Here is a 23,142-nt window from a genome sequence, read left to right on the forward strand (position 1 = left end):
GGCTTGCCTCTTCCAGCTTCTGGAAGCCCCAGGTGTTCCTTGGCTTGTGGCAGCATTACTCTGATTTCTGCCTCTGTCTTCAAATGGCCGTCTTCCCTGTATGTCTCTGTCTTCCAGTCTTCCTAGAAGGACTATAGGCATATTGGATTAAAGGCCCACCCTACTCCTGTATGATCTCATCTTAACTAACTACATGTGCAACGACCCTATTTCCAAATGAGGTCATTCTGAGGTACTGGGGGTTAGGACTTCAACATATCTTTTTAGGGGATACAATTCAACCCACAACAATACCTAATTACTTACTAAGAGATCCCATGTTAGTGTTTTAGGAATATCGGCACATTCATTTAAAAATGTAACTTTAAGAAAATAAAAAATAAATGGAAATGTAACTTCAACTCATTATTTAAATAGAGAAAAGACACAAATGAAATAATATACTATTAAAATCTGTGGTGATAAAATTTTGCATGTCAACCAGGCATTTATGAGAACTCTTCATTTTTTACTTCAATAAAATCTCTGCAGATAATATTTTCTATATTTTTGATTTAGATATTTGACTGAATCACTGACTTTAATATGATTTTCTTGAATATATTTCCAAGTCTATTCAGCTTTCTACATAGTTTTCATATTTGCTTTTAGAAAGGAGAAAGATAGAGAAAAGCTCGTCTAAGTTCAACACACTATGTGACTCTCCTCTTTCTCTTTATTTTCTTTGAAATGTATCAAAGGAAACTGTCTCCTTTCAAGAAAGGCTCTAAAGAATCTCGTTACATTTATAAAGCCTTCCGAATGTTGTAATAAATCTGCCGGCACCAACTTTAATCCAGAACATTGTTGTAACTGCCCTACTGTAAAATACAGCTTTCTGAGATGCTTATGTCAATATTTGGTGTTGGCGCTAAAGAGAAATGAAACGTTAAAAAAAAACAATAAAAAATGATCTTGAAGGTAGATCAGAGCTGGGGACTGAGCAGTCCTCTAGTTTAACCCCCTGATTTGCACTGAGGATATTGAGGCCCAGAAGTCCCTGAAGGTCACCTAGCTGGGGCCTGGTAAAATTGGACCTAGATCTTGCTCTACTGTCTCATGTTGGCTTTTCTTCCATATCTTATTCAAAACTTGTACAAAAGGTGAAGAATGGCTAGCATTGAGTTGTACACTTAAAATGCATTAATTGTATGGTATGTAAATTATATCTCAAGTGGTTAAAAAAAAAGATGAATGCCTGGTTTCAGAGGTACAGCAATGAAAGTACAATATGCTTAAAAAATATGCATTTTAAATAATAGACTCTTTTAAAAAACTTGCACAGTACATAGTCACCTGAAAACAGCAACTAGCCCCAATTCTAAGATCTAAATAACAACTTAAGCTAGACTTAGATTTTATTTACAGCACTATCAACTTCATAGAGATAGAGGGTGATTTACAGAAGGAAAAGTATTTAAGAAATAGTCTTAAAACATTTCTTGACACCCAAAAAATCTGCACACATTTTTAGGGCTTAGTTAAAATGTAAATCCTTGAATAATGCTCTGTCATGGAGCATGAAGTACCAAACTGCAAGTTCACCTTTCTAGAGGACAAATTAGATTATTAATTAGATTATTAATTAATTAATTTTTACGAAACTTACTGTTCTCTCTTTCTGGATGTCTTATTAGTGATTTCACAGGCCTCTCAAATTGAGCATCTAATTTTTTTATCTTTTGTCTTCTAAATTACATCTCTTCGTCTTTTTTTTTGTAATCAGCTTTATTGAGGTATAACTTGTATTCAATAAGTTCACTCACTTTTAGTGCACAGTTCAATGACTTTTGATAATGTGTATTGTCCTGTAACTATCACCACTGTCATTCCCAGAAGTTCCCTCGTCCCCTCTGCTGTCACCTCCTCCTTCCCCCGACCCCTAGCAGTTTCGCCTGTTTCAGAATGTCACGTCAACACAATGATAGTATGTAGGTTTTTGTGCCTTGCTTCTTTCACTTAGTATAAACCTTTTGAGTGTCTTCCATGCTGTGTATATCAATAGTTTGTTCCTTCTCATTGCTGAATAGGATTCCAAAGCCACGATATGTTTATTCATTCACCAGTTGATGGACACTTGGGTTGTTTCCAGTTTTCATTTCTTTTGGATAAATATCTAGGAGTGAAATTGCTGGGTCATATGATTAGGTATGTTTAACTTCACAAGAAATTACCAAATTATTTTCCAAAGTGGTTGTACCATTTTACACTTGCCACAGCATTCATTATATATCCTTGCCAAGATTTTATTCTAAGTTTTCTTCAGAAATTTTAGTTTTGGCTGTTCTGTTTAGGCCCGTGATTCATTATGAGTTAGTTCTTTTGAATATGATGTGAGATAAGGATCAAAGTTCTATTTTTGGGTTTTTTTTTGTTTTTTGCATATGGATGTTCAATCATTCCAGCACCATTTGTTGGAAAGACTATTCCTTCCCCATTGAAATACTTTGGCACCTTTGTCAAAAATTGACTATATGTGGACCTATGAGTCTATTTCTGGACTTTCTAACCTGTTCCACTGGTCTATTTGTCTATCTTTATGCCAACACTATGCTGTCTTAATTATTGTAGCTTTATTACAAATCTTGAAGTCAAGTTGAAGTTCTTAGAGTTTCTTTAATTTCTCTCAGCAATGTTTGCAGTATAATGGTCATGGGCATATTTTGTTAAACCCATCTTTAATATTTCATGTTTTCTGATGCTATTGTAAATGGTATTGCTTTTTAAAAAGAAAACCGTCAATTTTCACTTGTTTTTGCTAATACATATTTTTGTTTTTTTTCTTTTTCCTTGGAGATTTTTAAAATTTATCTTCCAACACTTCTGTTAATTTTTAAAAAGTGCAATTACAAAAATTTCAGTGTGGTAAAATATACATGAAATGTATTTTATTCATTTAAACTAAGTGCACAGTTCAGTGGCATTAAGTCCATTCATATTGTTGTGCAACCATCACCACTATCCATCTCCAGAACTTCTTCATTATCCCATACTGAAACGCTGTACTCATTAAATACTAACTTCCCATTTCTACCTTCTCCTAGCCCCTGGTATACCCACTGTTCTACTTTCTGTCTCTACGTAGTATTTGACTATTCTAGGCACCTCATATAAGTAGAACCATATAATATTTGTCTTTTTGTGCCTGGCTTATTTTACTTAGTCTAATATCTTCAAGATTCAACCATGTTGTAGCAGGTGTCAGAATGTTAGGGCTGAATAATATTCCATTGTATGTATCTACCACATTTTGTTTTTCCATTCATCCACTAATAGACATTTGGGTTGTTTCTACTTTTTGGCTATTGTGAATAATGCTGATATGAACATGCAATTAGTTTTAATTTATGAACTCTTTAATGTTCTCTGATGTTTTCATTTTTATTGTTTCTGTTTTTGTTTTATGGAGTGATATATTTTATCACTCTCTAAATATTATAATTTCTTTGGTGTTTTCTTCTGTTCTTTGTATGTCTCTATTCCTTCAAGTTTCTTTTTCTGTTTTTTCATTTTAGCTTTCATTCAAGGCTTTTGTCAAATGTCTGGTGGTTCTTGTGTTTTGTTTTATGTTTAAGGGTGAAGTATTAAAGAAAACGGACTGGAAGCTCTGTAGGGAGAAGGCAGCAGGCGAGGTTGATCAGGTCTTTTTACTGGGGTACTCCAAATGCCAATACTTTGAGGAATTTTCACTGGAACCATTTTGTTTCTTCACAAAAGAACTATCCAATTTCCTCTCTGGGGGAGAATGAGGTGTAGGGGAGAGCAGGAGCTGGGGGAGCAGTAATGGTGGGGCAGCAGAAACATGTTTAAGGCTTGCTGGAGGATTTGTGGGAGCCGGGAGGAAACATGGGGGCCAAGGGTTCCACTTTTACTTAATCCACTTGTTTTCAATCCTGACACCTCCAAGGGCTGAGCCTCTCAAGGGTTCTGTGGCACAAAATGACTTGCTTCTAGTTGATATCGCCCCTTGAGAGGTATTTAGGTTGTAACTTCATATAGTCTGCTAAGTCAGTAACTGCTCCTCTATCTGCTTTTTGTCTTCCAAAAATGTGCTGAAATATTTTATCCACTGTTGTCTCCTCTCTTATTCTCTTTGTCCTTGTTGGTTAATACCATTTTTATTGCTTTCCTGACATTTTAATGGGGTTTTTGGATAAAGAGGAAATGAACTCATAAGACACTACATTTAACTCATTAGAGTAAATAGCATTTATCATTTGTAAATGATTTACTACATTTCTTTCACTACCTGACAGAAAAAATTTCCACTCAGGACAATAAATAAAACTCAGATAAAATGGAAATGCTAGATCACAATAAGTTTGTAGTAATAAAGGGAAAATGAGTTTCAAAAAAGACCCAGGCAGGGTAATATACTACAGCACTTCTGGTGATGAATGTGTTCCTGGATTCTCTGGAAAGTAGAAAACAAGTTGAATATGAGCAATATCGATCTGTTGATTTCTTAAAAAATCCTATACCTCATAAATACAGGTCGTATATAAAAGAATCATTTACTATCTAGTTAATTTTGTAATTTAATGGAGCTTGCTTAATCTCTTACTGCTTTTTTTTCAGCCATTTCTTTCTCTTTAGCATCTTCATTAGTGGATGGTTAGTTACAGGAAGAGGCAAAAGTCTACCAGGCAAGTCTACTTGTTATTGGCTAAGAGGCTGGAGCTACCAGCTTAATGCGGGTTTAAGGATTATCTTGGCTTAAATTATTGGTGCTGTTCCTGTAACTATAGATTATTTAGTGCTAAATATAATTATACTGAGTGCTTACTGGAATACTATTTTGAGTTCTAAGTTTAATATTTAAGGTGAATGGAGAAGATAAACCAGCACTTACTTAAAAGCTAAAGAACTGGACCTGTGAAGAAAAGCTAAAGGGAGTTTTTTGGTTTTTTTAAAAATCTGTTTTGCCTGGAAAAAGTAAAGTTTAAATGGAAATAACGTTGTTCAAGTACATCCATAGATGTTTCATGCTGATATTTCCCAAGGCCTTTTCCTCCCATGGGTAGCAGACAGTATCCAACAACCTGCTTGGCTATCCTGCACCCCACCATTTTTCTCAAACCTTTACCCATGAAACCCAAGCGTCAGGGTTAAGTATCTGCTCTCCAGTCTAGATCTAAGCTCCAGCCCTAGTTTTCCATCTGCCTTCTGATTATTCTTACTCCAATGTTGTGCAGGCAACTCAAGATCAGAGTATCTAAGAACGTAGGTCATTATATTCTCCCTTCCATTACTCACCTATTCTGTGCTCCTCTCCTGACTTTTCTTTGATAATGGCAGCACCAATTTACCTTGTCATCTAAGCTCAAACCTTAGAATCAGTTTGTCTTTCTTCTTTTCCATCAGCCCCTCCATCCTATTAGTTACCAAATTCTATGAATTCAACGTAAATGTTTTTCAAATTTATCTTCTCCTATTTCCTATGCTATCAGCTTAGGCTCTCATCAACTTTTGCCTGAACTATAAGCAGTAATTATGTTTCACTTAAACCACATTTAGCTGTAATAAAGTTATTGGGCAAAGATTACCTGAAATATTGTAATTTGCATCTCAAATATTCTGTTTCCTTACTCTAGCAGCCATAATCCACCCTCTATCAGTGTTATTTTTGTAAATTAGAAATCAGATCATCCCACCATCTTGCTTAAAGACCTTTAATAAGTCTTTATTTAGAGAATAATGCCTCCACTCTTTAGCATAGCATTTAAGACCCTTCGCAGTCTGTACTTAGCTTATTTTTCTGGTTTTAACCTCAATCACCTTCTACCTCTCCAGCTATACTAGAGATCTCTCTATGCCTTGAATCTGTATTGGAGTTTTACTCCTCCTTGCCTTTGTAGATGCTATTTCCCCTTCCATAGATGCCTTTCCTTCTTTCTCTATCTTAAAAGATTAAGTATTAACTCACTTATGAAGACTTCCCCAAATTCTGCTGGAATATGTCCATGTCTATGTCTGTCTATCTCTATATATAATATACATATAAATATTCCTACACATACTTACATATATACATACATATATACACACATATATGTATATATACCTATATATTCTTATGTAAACTAGATGATATGTTCCTTGACATTAGAAAATGTGTTTTATTTACTCTTTATTACCAGAGCCTAGGTGCTCAATAGATTTTAGTTGAATAAATAACGTTTATTCTAAAGATACTGACCACCTGATTTCTATTAGATGATAAAACAACAAAATTTATACTTCAATCTTTAGGTATTAGAAAGAGTGGGTTATATCCTGGAACCAGCTATTTATAACAGATAATTTTGTGAACTCTTCTCTGTAGTTCTTTTCTCTCACGAGGGCAGATTTTTCATTTGTCTAAGATGGGTTTAGGAATTTCTTTGCTTGGATTTGTGCTGCTAGATCAAAATTAATTTTCTGCTGGATCGAAAATAGTTTTTCTGCTGGATCAAAATAAATTTCACCAAAGAAATAATGTATATTGAACTAACCTAAGGAAAATGTTCAAGCACATTTGTGTCTGATTTGTTCAGTGCTGTATTCCTGAGTCTTGAACAGTGCTTGGTACAGAGTAAACACCCAAAAAAGTATTTCATGTATGAACGAATAAGGCACAAAATGGAAGCACAAAATGATGATGTTTCAATCAGCTTTTGCTGTGTAATGAACCATCCCAAAAGGTAGTAGTTTAAAACAAAGATTCATTATTTTTCATGATTTTGTGTGTTGGCTGGACAGTCTGAGATGGTCTCACATTTCTGGGATGTCAGCTCTATGGCTGGGATGGCTAGGTCTTTCTCTTTCTACATGTCTCGCATTTTGAGCCTAAGCATTCCAAGAGCGAGAGTGGAAGATGTAATGCCTTTGCTCGTTAGGCTTGGAACTCATTTCCAGGGCATACTATTGGTCAAGAAATTTACAAGGCCAGCTCAGAAGAGGTAGGGAAATTGACCCAACCTCTTGATGGGAGTTGTTGCAAAGAGTTTGAGATTATTTTTAATCTACCACAGATGACCAAGTTTAAAAAACTTTATGTAGGGAATTCTTGTAATGGGAGGGTGACTGGTCAAGCTGACCTCCTAGAGTCCTTGCAACTCTGAGATTCTCCGATTCCACCAGGCTGAATGGGTCTCCTGTAGTGTTGTAAAAGAGAAGAGTTACTAACCCATGCTATCTGGAAACTTTAATCTTCTACATCTTGTAAGATAATTTCAAAGATAACTCATGGAATAATTAATTTCTAACTATTAATATGATCTAGAATTTATATTCTTCCTTTAGCCATTTCAAATACTAACCAGAATTTTCTTGTTAGTGAGAGCGATCCTTACATCTAGTTACACCAATGTGTAACTATGTCTACTTTTAATTCTGGTATAACAGCAACATTCTCCTTTCCTTATGCTTTGTTGACCATTCTGTGAAACTGGGTAAATTCTTTACTGTTATTCATCCATCAAATACTCAATTTTTTAGAAGTCGCTGAGATCAATAATATAAAATTCTTATTTTTCTTCTGTGTCAGAGGACTGTGCTTATATTATTGCTTCAATATTTACCGCTATTTACTATTAAAGTTGTAAATCTACCACTTTTCTGTAATCATTCTTTTATGACACTTTTAATAAAGATATTCCCTTGTGACTATTTTAGTAATAGAGGATACACAGATATATGGATGCAGAACTATCATATAAGCAACTGACAAATAATATAAGAAGATCCTGTGAAACTTTCCATTAAGGAGTTTCAGAACAATCATAGTGGGAAAACCAGTTTGGAGAAGATTGAACTGCTGATAGCTAAATTGTGACTTAATAGAAAAAGTTCATACCATAAAATTTTGCCAGTATATTTTTGTATGTGTATGCACTTAGTTGGAAATTATGTACACTTTGATAACTTTTGACAAATATTTGACAAATACTTAAAACATGACTATTTTAGTTATCATTGTAGGAATCTGTTTTGTTTAAAATTTTTAGTTTGGCATTAAACCTCCCACCCCAAAATTCTTCACTAATACTTCTCTCTTCCAACTCTTCTAAATAAATAAATAAATAAAACCAAACAAGCTCAAAGCAGTTCACAAGGATTTTGTAGAAATAAAGCCAGTTCCTCTCCATGGCATTGATATGCCAGGTCTTGAATGTATTGCTGATAATTAACCTGATCAGGTAACATTGCCAGGAAATCTTGTTCTACCTTTTCTTTTTTCATTTTTTTAAAAAAACTATTTCTTAGAGTGGTTTTACATTTACAGGAAAATTGAACAGAAGAGAGTTTTCATAAACTCCCATGCCCACCCCTAACCACAGCTTACCCTATTACTAACATCTTGCATTGGTGTGGTATGTTTGTTACAACTGATGAACCAATATTGATATGTTATTTACTAAAGTCCTCAGTTTACATTAGGGTTCTTTGTGTTGTATGGTACTGAGTTTTGCCAAATGCATAATGTTATGTATTCATCATCACAGTATCATACAGAATAGTGTCACTGCCCTAAAAATCTCCTGTGTGCCCCCTATTCATCTCTCTTCCCTCCTCCAGCTCCTACTTTTTTTTTTTTTTAAAAAATACTCTCAATCTTTTGTTTTTTTTTTTAATGCTTTATCCCAAATTAAAATGCTTTAATCCCAAAGTCCCCCGGAACATAGTTGTATATTCTTCGTTGCGGGTCCTTCTAGTTGTGGCATGTGGGATGCTGCCTCAGCGTGGTTTGATGAGCAGTGCCATGTCCATACCCAGGATTCGAACAAATGAAACACTGGGCCGCCTGCAGCAGAGTGCACGATCTTAACCACTTGGCCACGGGGCCAGCCCCCTGCCTTTCCTTTTTAATATCCAAATTAAGCCTAGGGTAATATTAATTAGTTGCAGCTAAGAATTTGCTTAAATAACTGGTGATTCCCCACAGCAATCAAAATTTCTTAATCATTAATTTAGACTAGCACTGTCCAATAGAAATATAATGTGAGCCACGTATGTAGTTAAAATTTTCTAGAAGATGCATTAAAAAAGTAAAAAGCAAGTGAAATTAATTTAATAGTATATTTATCTCAATATATCCAAGATATTATCAATTCCAGTATGTAACCAATATAAAAATTAAGATTTTAAAATCTTTTTGTACTCCCCAAATCCATAATGCATTTTAAACTTACAGCACATTTCATTTCAGGCTAGTCACATTTCAAGTGCTCAGTAGCCACAAGTAGGCAGTGACTAAGGTATTGGACAGTGCAGGCCTAGAGTGTGAGCAACTTGAAATCCTCCTCGCTTCAGAGCCTTCAGATTAGGCACCCAGTGAATATTTTTGGAAGGTATATCAGAAAGATAAAAGGGTTCTCTAAACCTCTGGATGCTGATACTTAAATGTTCTGCAACCACTTTCTTTAAACTCTCCCTGCAGTTTTGGAAAAGGTGGAATGGGGATCATGCTCATTCTAGCATATCAAAGAAATGAGTACTGGGCTTCCTTACTCCCCGAAAGCCTGAATCATCTGGAATGTTGACTCATGAGCCTAAGGTGACTGAAATGTAATGGGAATCAAATTTGCCTTCCAAGGCACCGTTCTGTTTCCACTTTCCTCTCTCCCCTCCCTTTCTCTTTGGGTGACTCATCCTCCCACCATGTGAGAGTCCAGCAGCGGGCAGATCCCCAAAACCCTCCTGAGGAGATGAGCAGACTTTCAAACGGTCTGTCCCAGGCCTCGGATCGTCTAGTACAGTTCTGTTTTGCCTACCTTATCCAGGGTCTGCAGTTTACACTGGGAGTGATCTTAAAACCGTCAAAAAACCCCACAACTTTTTAAGGTGGTGATAGTAGTAGTGATGAGGTGGTTTGAAAATTTAAATTTGAAAAAATATAATCTTTTATTTCAAAATCTTTTAAAATTTAATGTATACTTCAATCCTTAGGGCCTGCTCCACAGTCCCGTTAGTTATTACCCTTCTCCACTCTGGGTTTTTTCCTTTCCTGGGAGGAAAGTTTCCACTCCCAGTCCCCTAGGATAACGCCCTTCCGGGGGCTCGCCAGGAACCTGTCCGACCCCTCAGGGCAGTCAGCTGGCTGGCTTTCGCAGTACCCTAACTACAGACTGACCTTCTGCTGGGGTCAAGGCCAGGACCCCAGCCCAATTCGCACCTTCCCAAGGTGGAGAGTGGGGCTCCCAGCTCCAAATCCCGCCCACCGAACCAGTCCCAGCCGATAAGAGAGAGGAAGTGCAATAAGCCCCACCCACTTTCATCTCTTTTCCTTTCCGTTGGGGCGGCTTGTTGCCCATCGTCTCTATCCCGTAGCCGATTGGCTCCCTCCCTCCAGCGCCTGTCCTTGCCTCTCCCCGCTCGGGAGGGTGAGTCACGCCAAACTGGGCGGAGAGTCTGCTGGCCTGTCTCCTTCGCTCTTCTGGGCGGCGGCGGCGGCAACTGGGGACGGGGCGGGTGGCGCATCGCGGGCGCGGAGGCAGGAGGAGCAGTCTCATTGTTCCGGGAGCCGTCGCCACTGCAGGTCCCTCGGCTCATTCCGCCCTGCCCCTCTCAGTCCTCCCCAACCCCCACAACTGCCCGCGGCTCTGAGGAGAAGCGTCCCCGGCGGCGGCAGCAGCTGCAGCATCATCCCCGACCCGCCAGCTATGGAAGACATGGACCAGTCGCCTCTGGTCTCCTCGTCCTCGGACAGCCCGCCCCGGCCTCAGCCCCCGTTCAAGTACCAGTTCGTGAGGGAACCCGAGGACGAGGAGGAAGAGGAGGAGGAGGAAGACGAGGACGAGGACGAGGACCTGGAGGAGCTGGAGGTGCTGGAGAGGAAGCCCGCCGCCGGGCTGTCGGCGGCCCCAGTGCCCACTGCCCCCGCCGCCGGCGCGCCCCTGCTGGACTTCGGCAATGACTTCGTGCCCCCGGCGCCCCGGGGGCCCCTGCCGACCGCGCCCCCTGCCGCCCCGGAGTGGCCGACGTCTTGGGACCCGAGCCCCGTGTCGTCGGCGGTGTCCGCGTCATCCCTACCCTCCGCTGCGGCAGCCTCGCCCTCCAAGCTCCCCGAGGACGACGAGCCTCCGGCCAGGCCTCCTCCTCCTCCCCCTGCCGGTGTGAGCCCCCAGGCCGAGCCCGCGTGGACGCCGCCCGTCCCGGCCCCCGCCGCGCCCCCCTCCACCCCGGCCGCGCCCAAGCGCAGGGGCTCCTCAGGCTCAGTGGGTGAGTGCCGCGCCCTCCGGCTCCGCGCCGCCCCTCGCGCCCCTCCCTCTTTTGTGTGCCTTCCCAGATGCCTCGGGCGAGCCCTCATCTCCGTTCGGAGGGGGCTTTGTCTGCGGACCTCGGGGCGGAGGCGCCCCCCGTGGCGGGAACCGCGCAGAGCAGGGTGGGGCGGCAGAGGGAGCCCGGGCTGGTTCTTTATTGTCTGTCTGGGTCTCAGGAGCACGTGCACCCCGCCCGCCCCCAGGTTCTTCCCTCTGCTCCCCATTCCACTCCTTCCCGGAAGTTAGGCACCCACCCCTAGTAGGAGCTGGGTGTGTATCGAGGAACTAGGGTTGTGGATTCATCGCGCTGGCTTGGCTCCGGCGTGAGGATGGAAAGGCTTGGGGGCCCTAGTCTTTTGTCTGTCCGTCTGGGGTGCCCCTAGGGAAAAGGCGCAGTTTCGCTGCTAGTATGTTTGCCTGCGTTCAGCCCCGGCCCCGCTCCTCACCCACTCCCTGGCTTGGGTGGCCCCCATGCGCTTCATCCCCCTCCCCCTCCTCTTGCGCTGGTGGGGAGCTGGCCCAGTGGAAAACGTCCACAATGACCCAACTGCAGTGAAGGGAGAGCGCCTCCAGTGGTGTGGCGCGTGGAGCGTTGGGAGGGAGAGTTCTGGCGAAGTCCTGCCACCGCCCAGCTTACCCGGGTTGTGATGTGGCGACTCCCCACCAGCTAAACTGAGCCGGAGAAATGGGATCTAGGCATTGTGTTCCGAGGGGGCGCAGTTCTGCTAGGTCTCAGCTGCACAGTGAGAGGAACTGCTGTTGGTGTGGACTGGTTTAGCTTCTTAATGCATCATAATTGAATCGCAGAGAAAAAAAAGAAAAGGCAAAATGGTTGACGTTCTTAAGAAGGGGAAACCTGTGGATTCCTTGTCGGGAATAGGCCAGTTGAACTGATGGCAGATTTACCATCAGACAATGAAATGTTTTGAGACAGGCATTTTCATATGTTGCTTGGAAATACTGTTTCTTAGAAGTTATGTGTTTTAGGTCTACAGAGAGAAATCTGTAAATAGTTTTCAAATCTTTTCATTCGTGTGAGTACCTGATTGTATATTATTTTTAGGATCATTGTTTGATTGCACGTTTCATCTTAGGAAATTGTTTATTTTGGAAGAGAAAAAATCAAGTTTGCTAGAGATAATTCATAGACAGTATGTTGACTTATTAACAATAGCTTGTTACTTTGGGGACAGAAAGTGAGCCACTAGCCGTAGGACCCTTCTTTAAGTGTATGTAAAAGGTCACGAATCAGGGACAGTAGTCCCCCTTTATCCGCGGTTTCAGTTACCGCGGCCAACCGCAGTCCCAAAGTATTAAGTGGAAAATTCCCTACGTCACAATGCGTACGTCATTCGCCTCACTTCATCTCATCACATAGGCATTGTATCATCTCACATCGTCGCAGGAAGAGGAAGGGTGAGTACAGTACACTAAAATATTTTGAGAGAGCACATTCACATAACTTTTATTACAGTATATTGTTACAATTCTATTTTATTATTATTCTTGTTAATCTCTTACTGTGCCTAATTTATAAATTAAACTTTGTCATAGGTATGTTTGTATAGGAAAAACATATATAGGGTTTGGTACTATTCGCAGTTTCAGGCATCCTTTGGGGGTCTTGGAGTGTATCCCCAATGGATGAGGGGGGCTATGGTAGTGTGACTCCTGCTGAGAAGTCTTAAGAGCCTTCAAGGATTTTAGAAATGGTTCATTTTCTAGAAAAATAAAATCAGTCTGAGATCACAGGAGAAATTTTTTTCTTCACTTTGCTCCTGTTCTGCAACAGGAAAATAAGCCAACTGCGATGTTTCTGAATAACATTTTGATGTTGACGTACTCCAAACACTAATCATTATATTAAAGATATTAGAAGATGAAGAGTAACTCAATCTTTACTTTTCTGAATCAAAAACACACATTTGAGAGAAACTAAGGTGAGGTGGAAAAATATAAAGTAATCAATTTGCAAATGGGAAATTTAATGATTGACAAAAGCATACTAATTTTTCGTCTTGTATTCCTGCATGGGAACACAGAGAAGAGTTCTATTCTTTGAACATTAGGGATTCAGGAGGTGACAGCATTCTCTTGGAATTTTGACTTCTGGAATGCTAGGTTTGGAAGACAAAGGAGACTTGCCTACTCAGGGATTCTATCTTTACATAGTTCCCTAATTCTGTATCGACGATGCCTAATTGGAAATGTTAGTTCCTTTAGTAAATGCAGGAATATCGTGAGTATGGTCATGGTTGTTAAACCATTTCAGTGAGTCTAGATTTCTTAACAGAGTTTGTTCATTCATTCAGCTGACTATTGATGACCTGCAGAGACACGCACTGTTCTTTTCTATCAGGATATAGCAGTAAGCAAGACACATGTGCTCCCCATGGGAGGAGTACAGATAACAAGCACATAAATAAGGAACTCAGAATAGTGGTAAGTGTTATGAGGAAAATAAACAGAATGATGGCATGGAAAATGATGGGGATATATGGGAACCATTTTAGGTAGGGTGGCACTGAGAAAAGCCTTTCTGAAGAGGTGAGAGTTGAGCTGCAGAGATCAAAAATTTCCAAGCAACTCCCAGGAGGCAGAAGCCCTGAGGCAGGAATGAGCTTTGTGTATTTGAGAATCTATTAAGACTAGTGAGAAAAACAAGGAGGAGAATGGTGTGAGGGTGGAGAGGTGGGCTACGTTTAGATCATTTGGTGTGGCCATGATAAAAAGTTTAGCTTTTTGTAAGAAAAATATTGTTTATTTTAGAAATATGCTCCTTAAATAATTATATTATGATTTTGGAGTAAAAATAGAGTTTTGACGGTTTAGAGGAACTGAGAGGACTGATATGAGTAAAAACAAAGAAGGTGAGACATATGCAGAGAGCATGGTTAGAAACAGACCGGCCTGACTGGAAGAGGGTTTATGTTATATTGAGTATGGTAGATCCCTGACTCTGTGTATTTAACATTGCAGTTTGCACTATTTTTGAGTAAACTCTTATTTCCATCACTTGGTAAGTTGTAATTTTGCTATTTGCTGTTTGATGCTTGGAGCATCCCCATTGCAATGCGGTAACTGAAGTGAGACTGAAGCCTCTTGCTTGGTGACCATTTTTCATGGGGAAACATTTGGCTTCAAGTTGAAAAGTGGTTGGTTAACCTAGGCTTTGAGGATATGCAAGGGAAACTGGGTAGAAATTGAGTTGGGAGAAATGCGAACATTATCATTAAGCTGATCATTGAGCTGTTCTCTGGTCATGTTCTAAACCAGGGTTAATTAAGATTGAAAATGTGTGGTAGATCTGGAATCTGAAGGGTATTCAATGCCAACTTAAGGAGTTAGTGTTTTATCATCCTGCTTTTATCCATGCTCTGCCATCTACAATTGCTCTTTTGGTAATTTATATTATGAACCCAAAAATGTTTTTGTTGTTTCCAAAATATAAAATTATTTCATTATTTTTCACCCCTCTCCTGAGTTACTGCTTTTGGCATTGGGAAGCCATTGAATTGAACCGAGGCATGGCATCATGAAAGCAGTGTTAGAAAAATGAATTGGTGACAATATTTAAGATAGGTTGGAAAGAAAAACGGGGACAATTTAGAAAGCTTTTGCCGTAGCTCTGAGACAGGTGAGTAGAGCCCAAACTAGTTCATTGCTAGTTCATTCAGTGAAAATGGAATAGAAGGGAAGCATGCTTTCTTTGGGTGTCAAACTGTATTCTTATAGTTAAGTTATGAGGAGGTTTTATGAAAGAAGGATTGATAGGACTTGGAGACCGTGGATGCAAATGCAAAAAATATTAAATGAATTTCAGGTTCTGTTCAAACTGGTTTATTGCAATGGAAATTTGTATAGATTTAATATTGCTTATAAGGATAGGTTATGGCTTGGAGATGGAAAACTATTAGTCTTTTATAAAGATGTTTATTATATTATCATTTATATTGGCAAAGGAGCACATATTAGAAATGTTAAAAGATTTTGAGTGATAAGTAGATTAAATCTTGTATCAGTTCTTAATATAAAGTTTAAGTAAACAGTGATGTGACACTCCCAGGAAGTAGATGCCTCTGAAGAGAAAGATGTCATGCCCTGTCCATTCCCCATCTTCCTTCCGTTTTATCTAGAAAATGATAAAGAGGAATAGAACCAATGAATTTAGTAATTCTGAGTAATTCTCTTGTTAAGCCATTTCTTAGCTTCTGACTAGGAATAAAAGTTGGGAACAAGTGGTATGCTCCTTGTGGATAAGATGAATTACGTTTCAGATTGGTTCCTGGGAAGCTCAGTGTTGAATTTATAGTCCTTTTTAAGTAACTCGCAAGCTCCTTCAAATCCTTTTTTAAAATGAAGTAAGGGATATATTTATTGAAACTTTGATAAATACCTGATTAAGTGGAATAGCATTTAAAAAACATGCCATTTTAGCACTATCACTGTAAACTTGGAAGATTTGCTATATTATATAGAACATTTCTAAAAAGGAGACTATTATCTATTGTCAGTACTTGGCTCTGTTTTATGTGTAGTTGATTCATAGTATACCTAAAAGCAGTTTATTTGAAACACTAGTGATACAAGGCTCCAATTTTCTTTTTTAAAGATTGGCACCTGAGCTAACATCTGTTACCAATGTTTTTTTTCTTCTTCTTTTACTCCCCAAAGTCCCCCAGTGCATAGTTGTATATTCTAGTTTTCTAGTTGTGGGGCCTTCTGGTTGTGCTGTGTGGGACACTGCCTCAGCATGGCTTGATGAGTGTTGCCATCTCTGCATGCAGGATTTGAACCTGAGAAACCCTGGGCCACTGAAGCAGAATGCGTGAACTTAACCACTCCGCCATGAGGCAGGCCCAACAAGGCCCCAATTTAAATGGCACCTTTTAAGGGTACTTCGCTAGCTCAGGGTGAAAATACCAACCAAATGGATGATATTTCTTGATTCTTCCTTGGACCCTCTGATTAAGTAGAAGTAAATGTTGCAGATACATTGTTCTTACGGTACATTATTTGAGACTTTTTGTTTCTGTTTCTAAATATAGACCCTGGAAGGGCGCTGTAGGGGGACAGCACCAGGGATAGGAACTTGAGGCAGAACCATAGTTCCTAGCAGTATTTAAATGGGTGAATGTGGCCTTTGTGCCTAGTAAGTGTAGAACATAGGCATGCAAAATGGTGAGACCCAGCTTTACTGATGCTAAGGTCTTCTCAGACTGAGGGCCTCGTCATTCTCTTCACCTGTAAAGGAGCAGTTGATAATTTCACATTTAAGCTACTGTTTTTTGCTTCCTGGAATAGTGATTTTTAATTTTTAAGTTGCTTTTCTTGTGTGTTACCATAACCTTCTGTTCTTACCTCATCATATATATTATACTGTATATATGATAATAGCATTTTTACTTATCTCTCTTCTCCACTAGACTGCATGCTCCTTGAGAAAAGGGGCTATATTACCTTTTTATCTTGAGGAAGAGGACTATATGACATTATATCTTCATTGCTGAGCACAATGCCTTAGATGTGGTGTAGACACTCAGATATTTGTTGAAAGAATACAATATTATAGATGAATGCTGATCTTCATATTCTGTATAGTTCTAGAATTACTACAATGTTTTTTTCCCAATACAAATCCCAAGTTTTATGAAGTAAAGCATTTATTTATATATACAAGGTCTATGGCTGTACCATATTTTATTTAATCGGTCTCTTATTGATGATTAATTAAGCTGTTTCTCAGCTTTTTCTGTTATAAGTAATATTGCTGTAAACACCCTTGTATGCACTTCTTTGGGAATGCATGCTGTTACATGTGTTGTAGGATAAATTCATGCAAGTAGAATTACTGGTTCAAAGAGTATGTGCATTTAAAATGTTGAGTGATAATGCCAAATTGTACTACAAAGAGTTGTTCCAACCTATATTCCCATCAATGATATGTTAAAGTACCTTTTTCCTTTACCAACACAGTACATTGGTAAACTAGTAAATGCTTTAGCAAATTGTTTATTTAATTTACATTTCGGGGTATTTTTTATAGGCTTAGGTGCCAATAAATTTTTTCTGATCACACCTTTTGCTTATTCTTCTTTTGGGTTTTTGTTCTTATAGGAGTACTTGATCTATTGTAAGGAAATTAGGCTTTTGTCATATGTCTTGAAAACTTTTTTCCTAATTTGTTATTTGTATTTTGACCTTTGGTATTTTTTTTTGTGCAGAAATTTTTTTTATGCAGATTTATCATTTTCATTGAGTTTTGTAGAATTCTTCAAGAGGCCTTCTCTGAGACTGTAAAAATTTCTCCCATGTTTTCTCCTAGTAATTTTATGATTTATGTGATTTCATTTTAACATTTAATTCATTCTTCTGCAGTTAATTTTGTTCTAGAGAGTGCAGTAGTGATATAATTTTATTTTTCAGCGTGATTTCCCTTTTGTCCCAGCACCATTTATTGAATCATCCATCTCTCTTTACTATTTTGAAATACCACTTTAGTGATCCGCTTGCAGTATGGGTGAAATATTTTCTCTTCTGTTCCATTTGTTTGTTCATGCATTAAGTACCAAACTGTTTTAATGGCTATAACTTTTAAATAAAATACAAGCTGATAGGGCTTTTCCAGACTTATTTTTCCTGGCTGTCTATGTTTAATTTTATACTTGATCTTAAAAGTTTGTTTATCTAGTCCCCTCTCCCTCTGGTGGAATTATAGTGGGTTATATTACACTTATGGATTAGTTTAGGGGAGAATTGATAGATTTTTAGTATTGATATTGTATGTTTTTCTACAAACACATTGTTTTTATTAACATGCATTTTTTTAAAAATTATGCCTGTAGTTATGTGAAATATAGGTTTTAAAAAATAAATATTAAGTACGGTAGCCTGCTTGGTATGAAACACTTGAAATACTGGGTGATATATATATTTGGCCCCCTCTTTTCAACTGATTATAGATAGACTGGTAAAGAAAGATAAGTCTTCCTGCTTTTTCATTTCTAAAAAATGTTTTGTTTTGAGAAGGGAAGAAATGTTCTCTATACTCCTGTAGTAGGAGCTGTAGCTACTACTTATTGGATTAATTTTTAGCAGTCTCAAAATCTTTTACTTAGGTGGCCCTCTAGTTCTAAAATAACATTACTTTACTGACTTATTCTTCTCATTGGTGGAATTGTTACCAAGATGAAGAAGAAGGCTTATAAAGTTTTGTTGTTCAAATAGTTCTGGCAGTTGTCTGGTTATATTGGTGGTCCCTTGGAAGTTCAATATTAGTTAAGAAAAAGTCTACATACTCCTTTTTTTTTTTTAAACCAAGCTTAAGGCTGAGTATGGGAACAAAAAGATAAGTAGAGGTTGTACTTATGAGAGGTACATTTAGTAGATTAAGGGCAAAACACAAGCCCCTAGCTGTAAAGTATTTTCTGCTGTCTTAAAACCAGAGGAGTCTTGTGGTTGTACTCTAAGGACAGTCATATATTTACTTACGTGTCAATAGCTTTTGTGGAAGGAGGAAAAACCTTACTTGGGTTCCAGGTCTGCCTGCCCATTTTTTCTCCCCAACTTTACAGATTGACTTGTAAACTTGACTAATTGGAAAGTGCCATTATTAAATTTATTTATGTCAGTGTTCTGACAGCCCTAGGTGAAGCTGACCTAAAAGGTTTTAAGCTATTGAAGTGTTCAATCTCAGAAAAGAAGGAAATTTATTTTTTAAAAACTCTCTTCCTCCTTGTTCTAAAGAGGTTATTAAATATGCTTAAACCTATCATATAAATCCCTTTCATAAATAGCCCTTAAAACTTCTCAGTCTCAGCTCATCAACATCATTATTAAATTATAGACAGTTTTATTAATTCTACCAAAGTTCTGATTTTTAATTTTGTATAAAAATTAATTTTTATACAAAACAACTTGTTAAAAACTTTGCTAGATGCTTTTGCTTGTAACGGGTGAATTATGAAAATCAGAATTTATAAGCTCAAGTAAGTATTTCATTATGTTGTATTTTATAGGCCGTTTATACTAAGCACAGGTTTTCTATAAGGAATAGGTCTGTAAGACATAGCTTTTGAACAAGAACTGAAAAGCTACCATCTACCAATATACTTTCTCATTTACCCACTCTTATTTTACGAAGCTTTCTGTTAGCCCTCTTACTAAAATTTTGTTAATGTTGGGGGAGTTATAGTTAAGATTAGCAATGATAAAATAAAACTTGTATATTTTAATGGTCTGCTAAAAGAGTTGTGGGTAAAACTGTGGTTAAAATTGCTCCAACATAATAGAATTTTAGTATGTTTACATTGCCTTATTTCTTTCTTGGAAAGATTTAAAAAATTATTTTTAGTTTTCATTGTGGAAAATTTTGAACATGAAGATAGAATAGTGAATGAAACCTCATTTAGCCCTCGCTGAGTTCCAACAACCATCAGCCCATGGCCAGTGCTACCAGTCCCACACCCTCATAAATATTTCCTTATGTATCTTGCAAACTATAAGTACTCCTTTGCAAAACATAACCACAATGCTCTTAATCATACATAACCACAATACTCTTAATCATATATTTCCTCAACATGTTTAACAATAAATTAGTATCAAGTTAGCCATTCAGTGTTTACATTTCCTGTTATTTAGTGAATGTCATAAATGGTCCTTTTTGTTGAGTTGAGGTGACATTAGTTTATACGTTATATAAATTAACAGGTGAACATCATTATATTTCAACTCAAGACTACATCGTGTGTTTAGTACTACAAATCTAGTTGCCGTCCTTGCCCATTTACCCCTTTTGCCCTCCCCCAAGCCCTGTCTCCCTCTGGTAACCACCAATCTATTCTATCTATGTGTGTGTGTGTTGTTGTTTTATCTTCCACATAGGAGTATTTGGCTTTCTCCAACTGACTTATTTCACTTAGCATAGTACCGTCAAAGTCCATCCATGTTGTGGCAAATGGCAAGGTTTTTATCCTTTTTTTGGGCTGAGTAGTATTCCATCATATGTATATATATCTATATATATATATATATATGTATATATATATATATATACATATATATATATACACACCCACGCACACCATGTTGTCTTTATTCATTCATCCATTGATGGTCTCTTAGGTTGTTTCCAAGTCATGGCTATTGTAAATAATATTGCACTGAACATAAGGGTGCATATATCTTTTCAAATTAGTGTTTTCTTGTTTTTTTGGATAAATACCCAGAAGTGGAATAGCTGGATCATATAATAGTTCTATTTTTGTTTTTTTTTAAGAATTGCCATACTCTTTTTCCATAGTGGGTACAACAGTTTACATTCCCACCAGCAGTATATGAGGGTTCCCTTTCTCCACATCCTCTCCAATACTTGTTATTTCTTATCTTTTTAATAACAGCCATTCTGATGAGTATGAGGTGATATCTCATTGTGGTTTTGATTTGCATTTCCCTAATAATTAGTGATGTTGAACATCTTTTCATGTTTCCATTGGCCATCTATATATCTTCTTTGGAAAGATGTCTGTTTAGCTCCACTGCCCATTTTTTTAAATTGTGTTTTGTTGTTGTTGTTGTATGAGTTCTTTAAATATTTTGAATATTGACAATTTATTGGGTATATGATTGGTAAATGTCTTCCCTCAGTTGGTAGGTTGTCTTTTCGTTTTGTTGATGGCTTCTTTTGCCATGTAGAAGCTTTTTAGTTTGACGGAGTCATATTTGTTTATCTTTTCTTTTGTTTCCCTTGCCTGAAGAGACATGAGTATTCAAAAGATACGGCTAAAGCCAAAGTCAAAGAGTGTACTATGTATCTTTTCTTCTAGGAGTTTTGTAGTTTCAGGTCTTACATTCAAGTCTTTAATCCATTTTCAGTTAATTTTTGTGTATGGTGTAGGATATTGGTCTTTCATTCTTTTGTATGTCGCTGTTCAGTTTTCCCAACACTGTTTATTGCAGGGACTTTCCTTTCTCCATTGTATATTCTTGGCTCCTTTGTTAAAAATCAGCTGTCCATAGATGTGTGGGTTTATTTCTCAATTCTGTCCCCTTGATCTGTGCATGTCTGTTTTTCTGCCAGTACCATGCTGTTTTGATTACTATAGCTTTGTAGTATACTTTGATATCAGGGAGTGTGATTCCTTCAGCTTTGTTTTTTTTTCTCAGGATTGCTTTGGCTGTTTAGAGACTTTTGTTCTTCTGTATAAATTTTAGGATTCTTTGTTTTATTTCCATGAAAAATGTCATTGGAACTTTGATAGGGATTGCATTGAATCTGTAGATTGCTTTAGGTAGTATGGACATTTAAATTACGTTAATTCTTCCAGTCCGTGATCACAGAATATCTTTCCATTTCTTTGTGTCTTTGATTTCCTTCAACAATGTTTTATAGTTTTCAGTGTACAGGTCTTTTACCTCCTTGGTTAAACTTATTCCTAGGTATTTTATTCTTTTTGTTGTGATTCTCAGTGGGATTGTATTCTTAATTTCTCTTTCGATTTTGTTGTTAGTATATAGAAAGACAACTGATTTTTTATGTTGATTTTGTACCCTGCAACTTTACTGTATTTATTATTTCTAATAGTTTTTTGGTGGATTCTTTAGTGTTTCCTGTATAAAAATCATGTCTTCTTCATATAATGACAGTTTTACTTCTTCCTTTCCAATTTGGATCCCTTTTATTTATTTATTTATTTATTTTTCTTTTTTTGGCGTAATTGCTGTGGCTAAGACTTCCAATGCTATGTTGAATAAGAGTGGCAAAAGTGGGCACCCTTGTCTTGTTCCTATTCTTAGAGGGATGGCTTTCAGTTTTTCACCCTTAGGTGTGATGTTAGTTGTAGATTTCTTTTATATGGCCTTTATTATGTTGAGGTACTTTCCTTCTATACCCATTTTATTGAGAGTTTTTATCATAAATAAATGCTGAATCTTATTAAATGAGTTCTCTGCATCTATTGAGATGATCACATGGTTTTTATTCTTCATTTTGGTAATGTGGTGTATCACGTTTATTGATCTGCAGATGTTGAACCATCCTTGGATCCCTGGAATAAATCCCAGTTGATCATGGTGTGTGATCCTTTTAATGTATCCTTGGATTCAATTTGCTAATATTTTGTTGAGATTTTTGCATCTGTGTTCATCAGTGATGTGAGCCTGTCATTTTCTTTTTTTGTGTTCTCATCTGGTTTTGGTATCAGGGTAATGTTGGCCTCATGAAATGAGTTAAGAAGTGTCCTGTCCTCTTCAATTTTTTGGAAGAGTTTGAGGATAGGTATTAAATCTTTGAAGGTTTGGTAGAATTTACTAGGGAAGGTGTCTCACCCTGGACTTTTGTTTTTTGGGAGGGTTTTGATTACTGTTTCAATCTCCTTACATGTGATTGATCTATTCAGATTTTCTATTTCTTCTTATTCATTTTTGGGAGGTTATATGATTCTAAGAATCTGTCCATTTCTTCTAGGTTATCCAATTTTTTGGTGTATAGTTTTTCATAGTATTCTCTTACAATCCTTTGTATTTCTGTAGTATCTGCTGTAATCCCTCTTTCATTTCTGATTTTATTTATTTGAGTCTTCTCTCTTTTTTTCTTAGTCTAGCTAAAGGCTTGTCAATTTTGTTTATCTATTCAAAGAACCAGCTGTTAGTTTCATTGATATTTTCTGTTGTCTTTTTAGTTTTTATTTCATTTATCTGCTCTGATTTTATTATTTCCTTCCTTCTCTACTGATTTTTGGGCTTCGTTTGTTCTTTCCTTTGTAGTTCCTTTAGGTGTAATGTTAGACTGTTTATTTGAGACTTCGTGTTTGTTGAGGTAGGCCTGTATTGCTATAAACTTTCCTCTTAGTACTGCTTT

At 37.7% G+C, this 23,142-nt stretch overlaps 1 protein-coding gene across 5 annotated transcripts in view; it reads left to right on the forward strand.

Annotated features, from left to right (window-relative positions):
• Positions 1-10,318: 10,318 nt before the first annotated feature.
• RTN4 (reticulon 4) overlaps positions 10,319-23,142 on the forward strand; it is a 79,286-nt gene continuing 66,462 nt past the window's right edge. Inside the window, exon 1 of one of the 5 annotated variants that reach the window (XM_008535808.2) lies at positions 10,319-11,241. In XM_008535808.2, coding sequence (XP_008534030.2) covers positions 10,683-11,241 — 559 coding nt within the window. In that variant the 5' untranslated portion in view covers positions 10,319-10,682. Of the gene's footprint in view, positions 11,242-11,641; positions 12,699-13,386; positions 13,725-23,142 lie in introns of those variants that run through there. The other 4 variants (XM_008535811.2, XM_008535810.2, XM_070572655.1 and 1 more) reach the window with 4 other exon arrangements.

The sequence above is a fragment of the Equus przewalskii genome, chromosome 14 (assembly GCF_037783145.1).
Source record: "Equus przewalskii isolate Varuska chromosome 14, EquPr2, whole genome shotgun sequence".
Taxonomy (NCBI): Eukaryota; Metazoa; Chordata; class Mammalia; order Perissodactyla; family Equidae; genus Equus; species Equus przewalskii.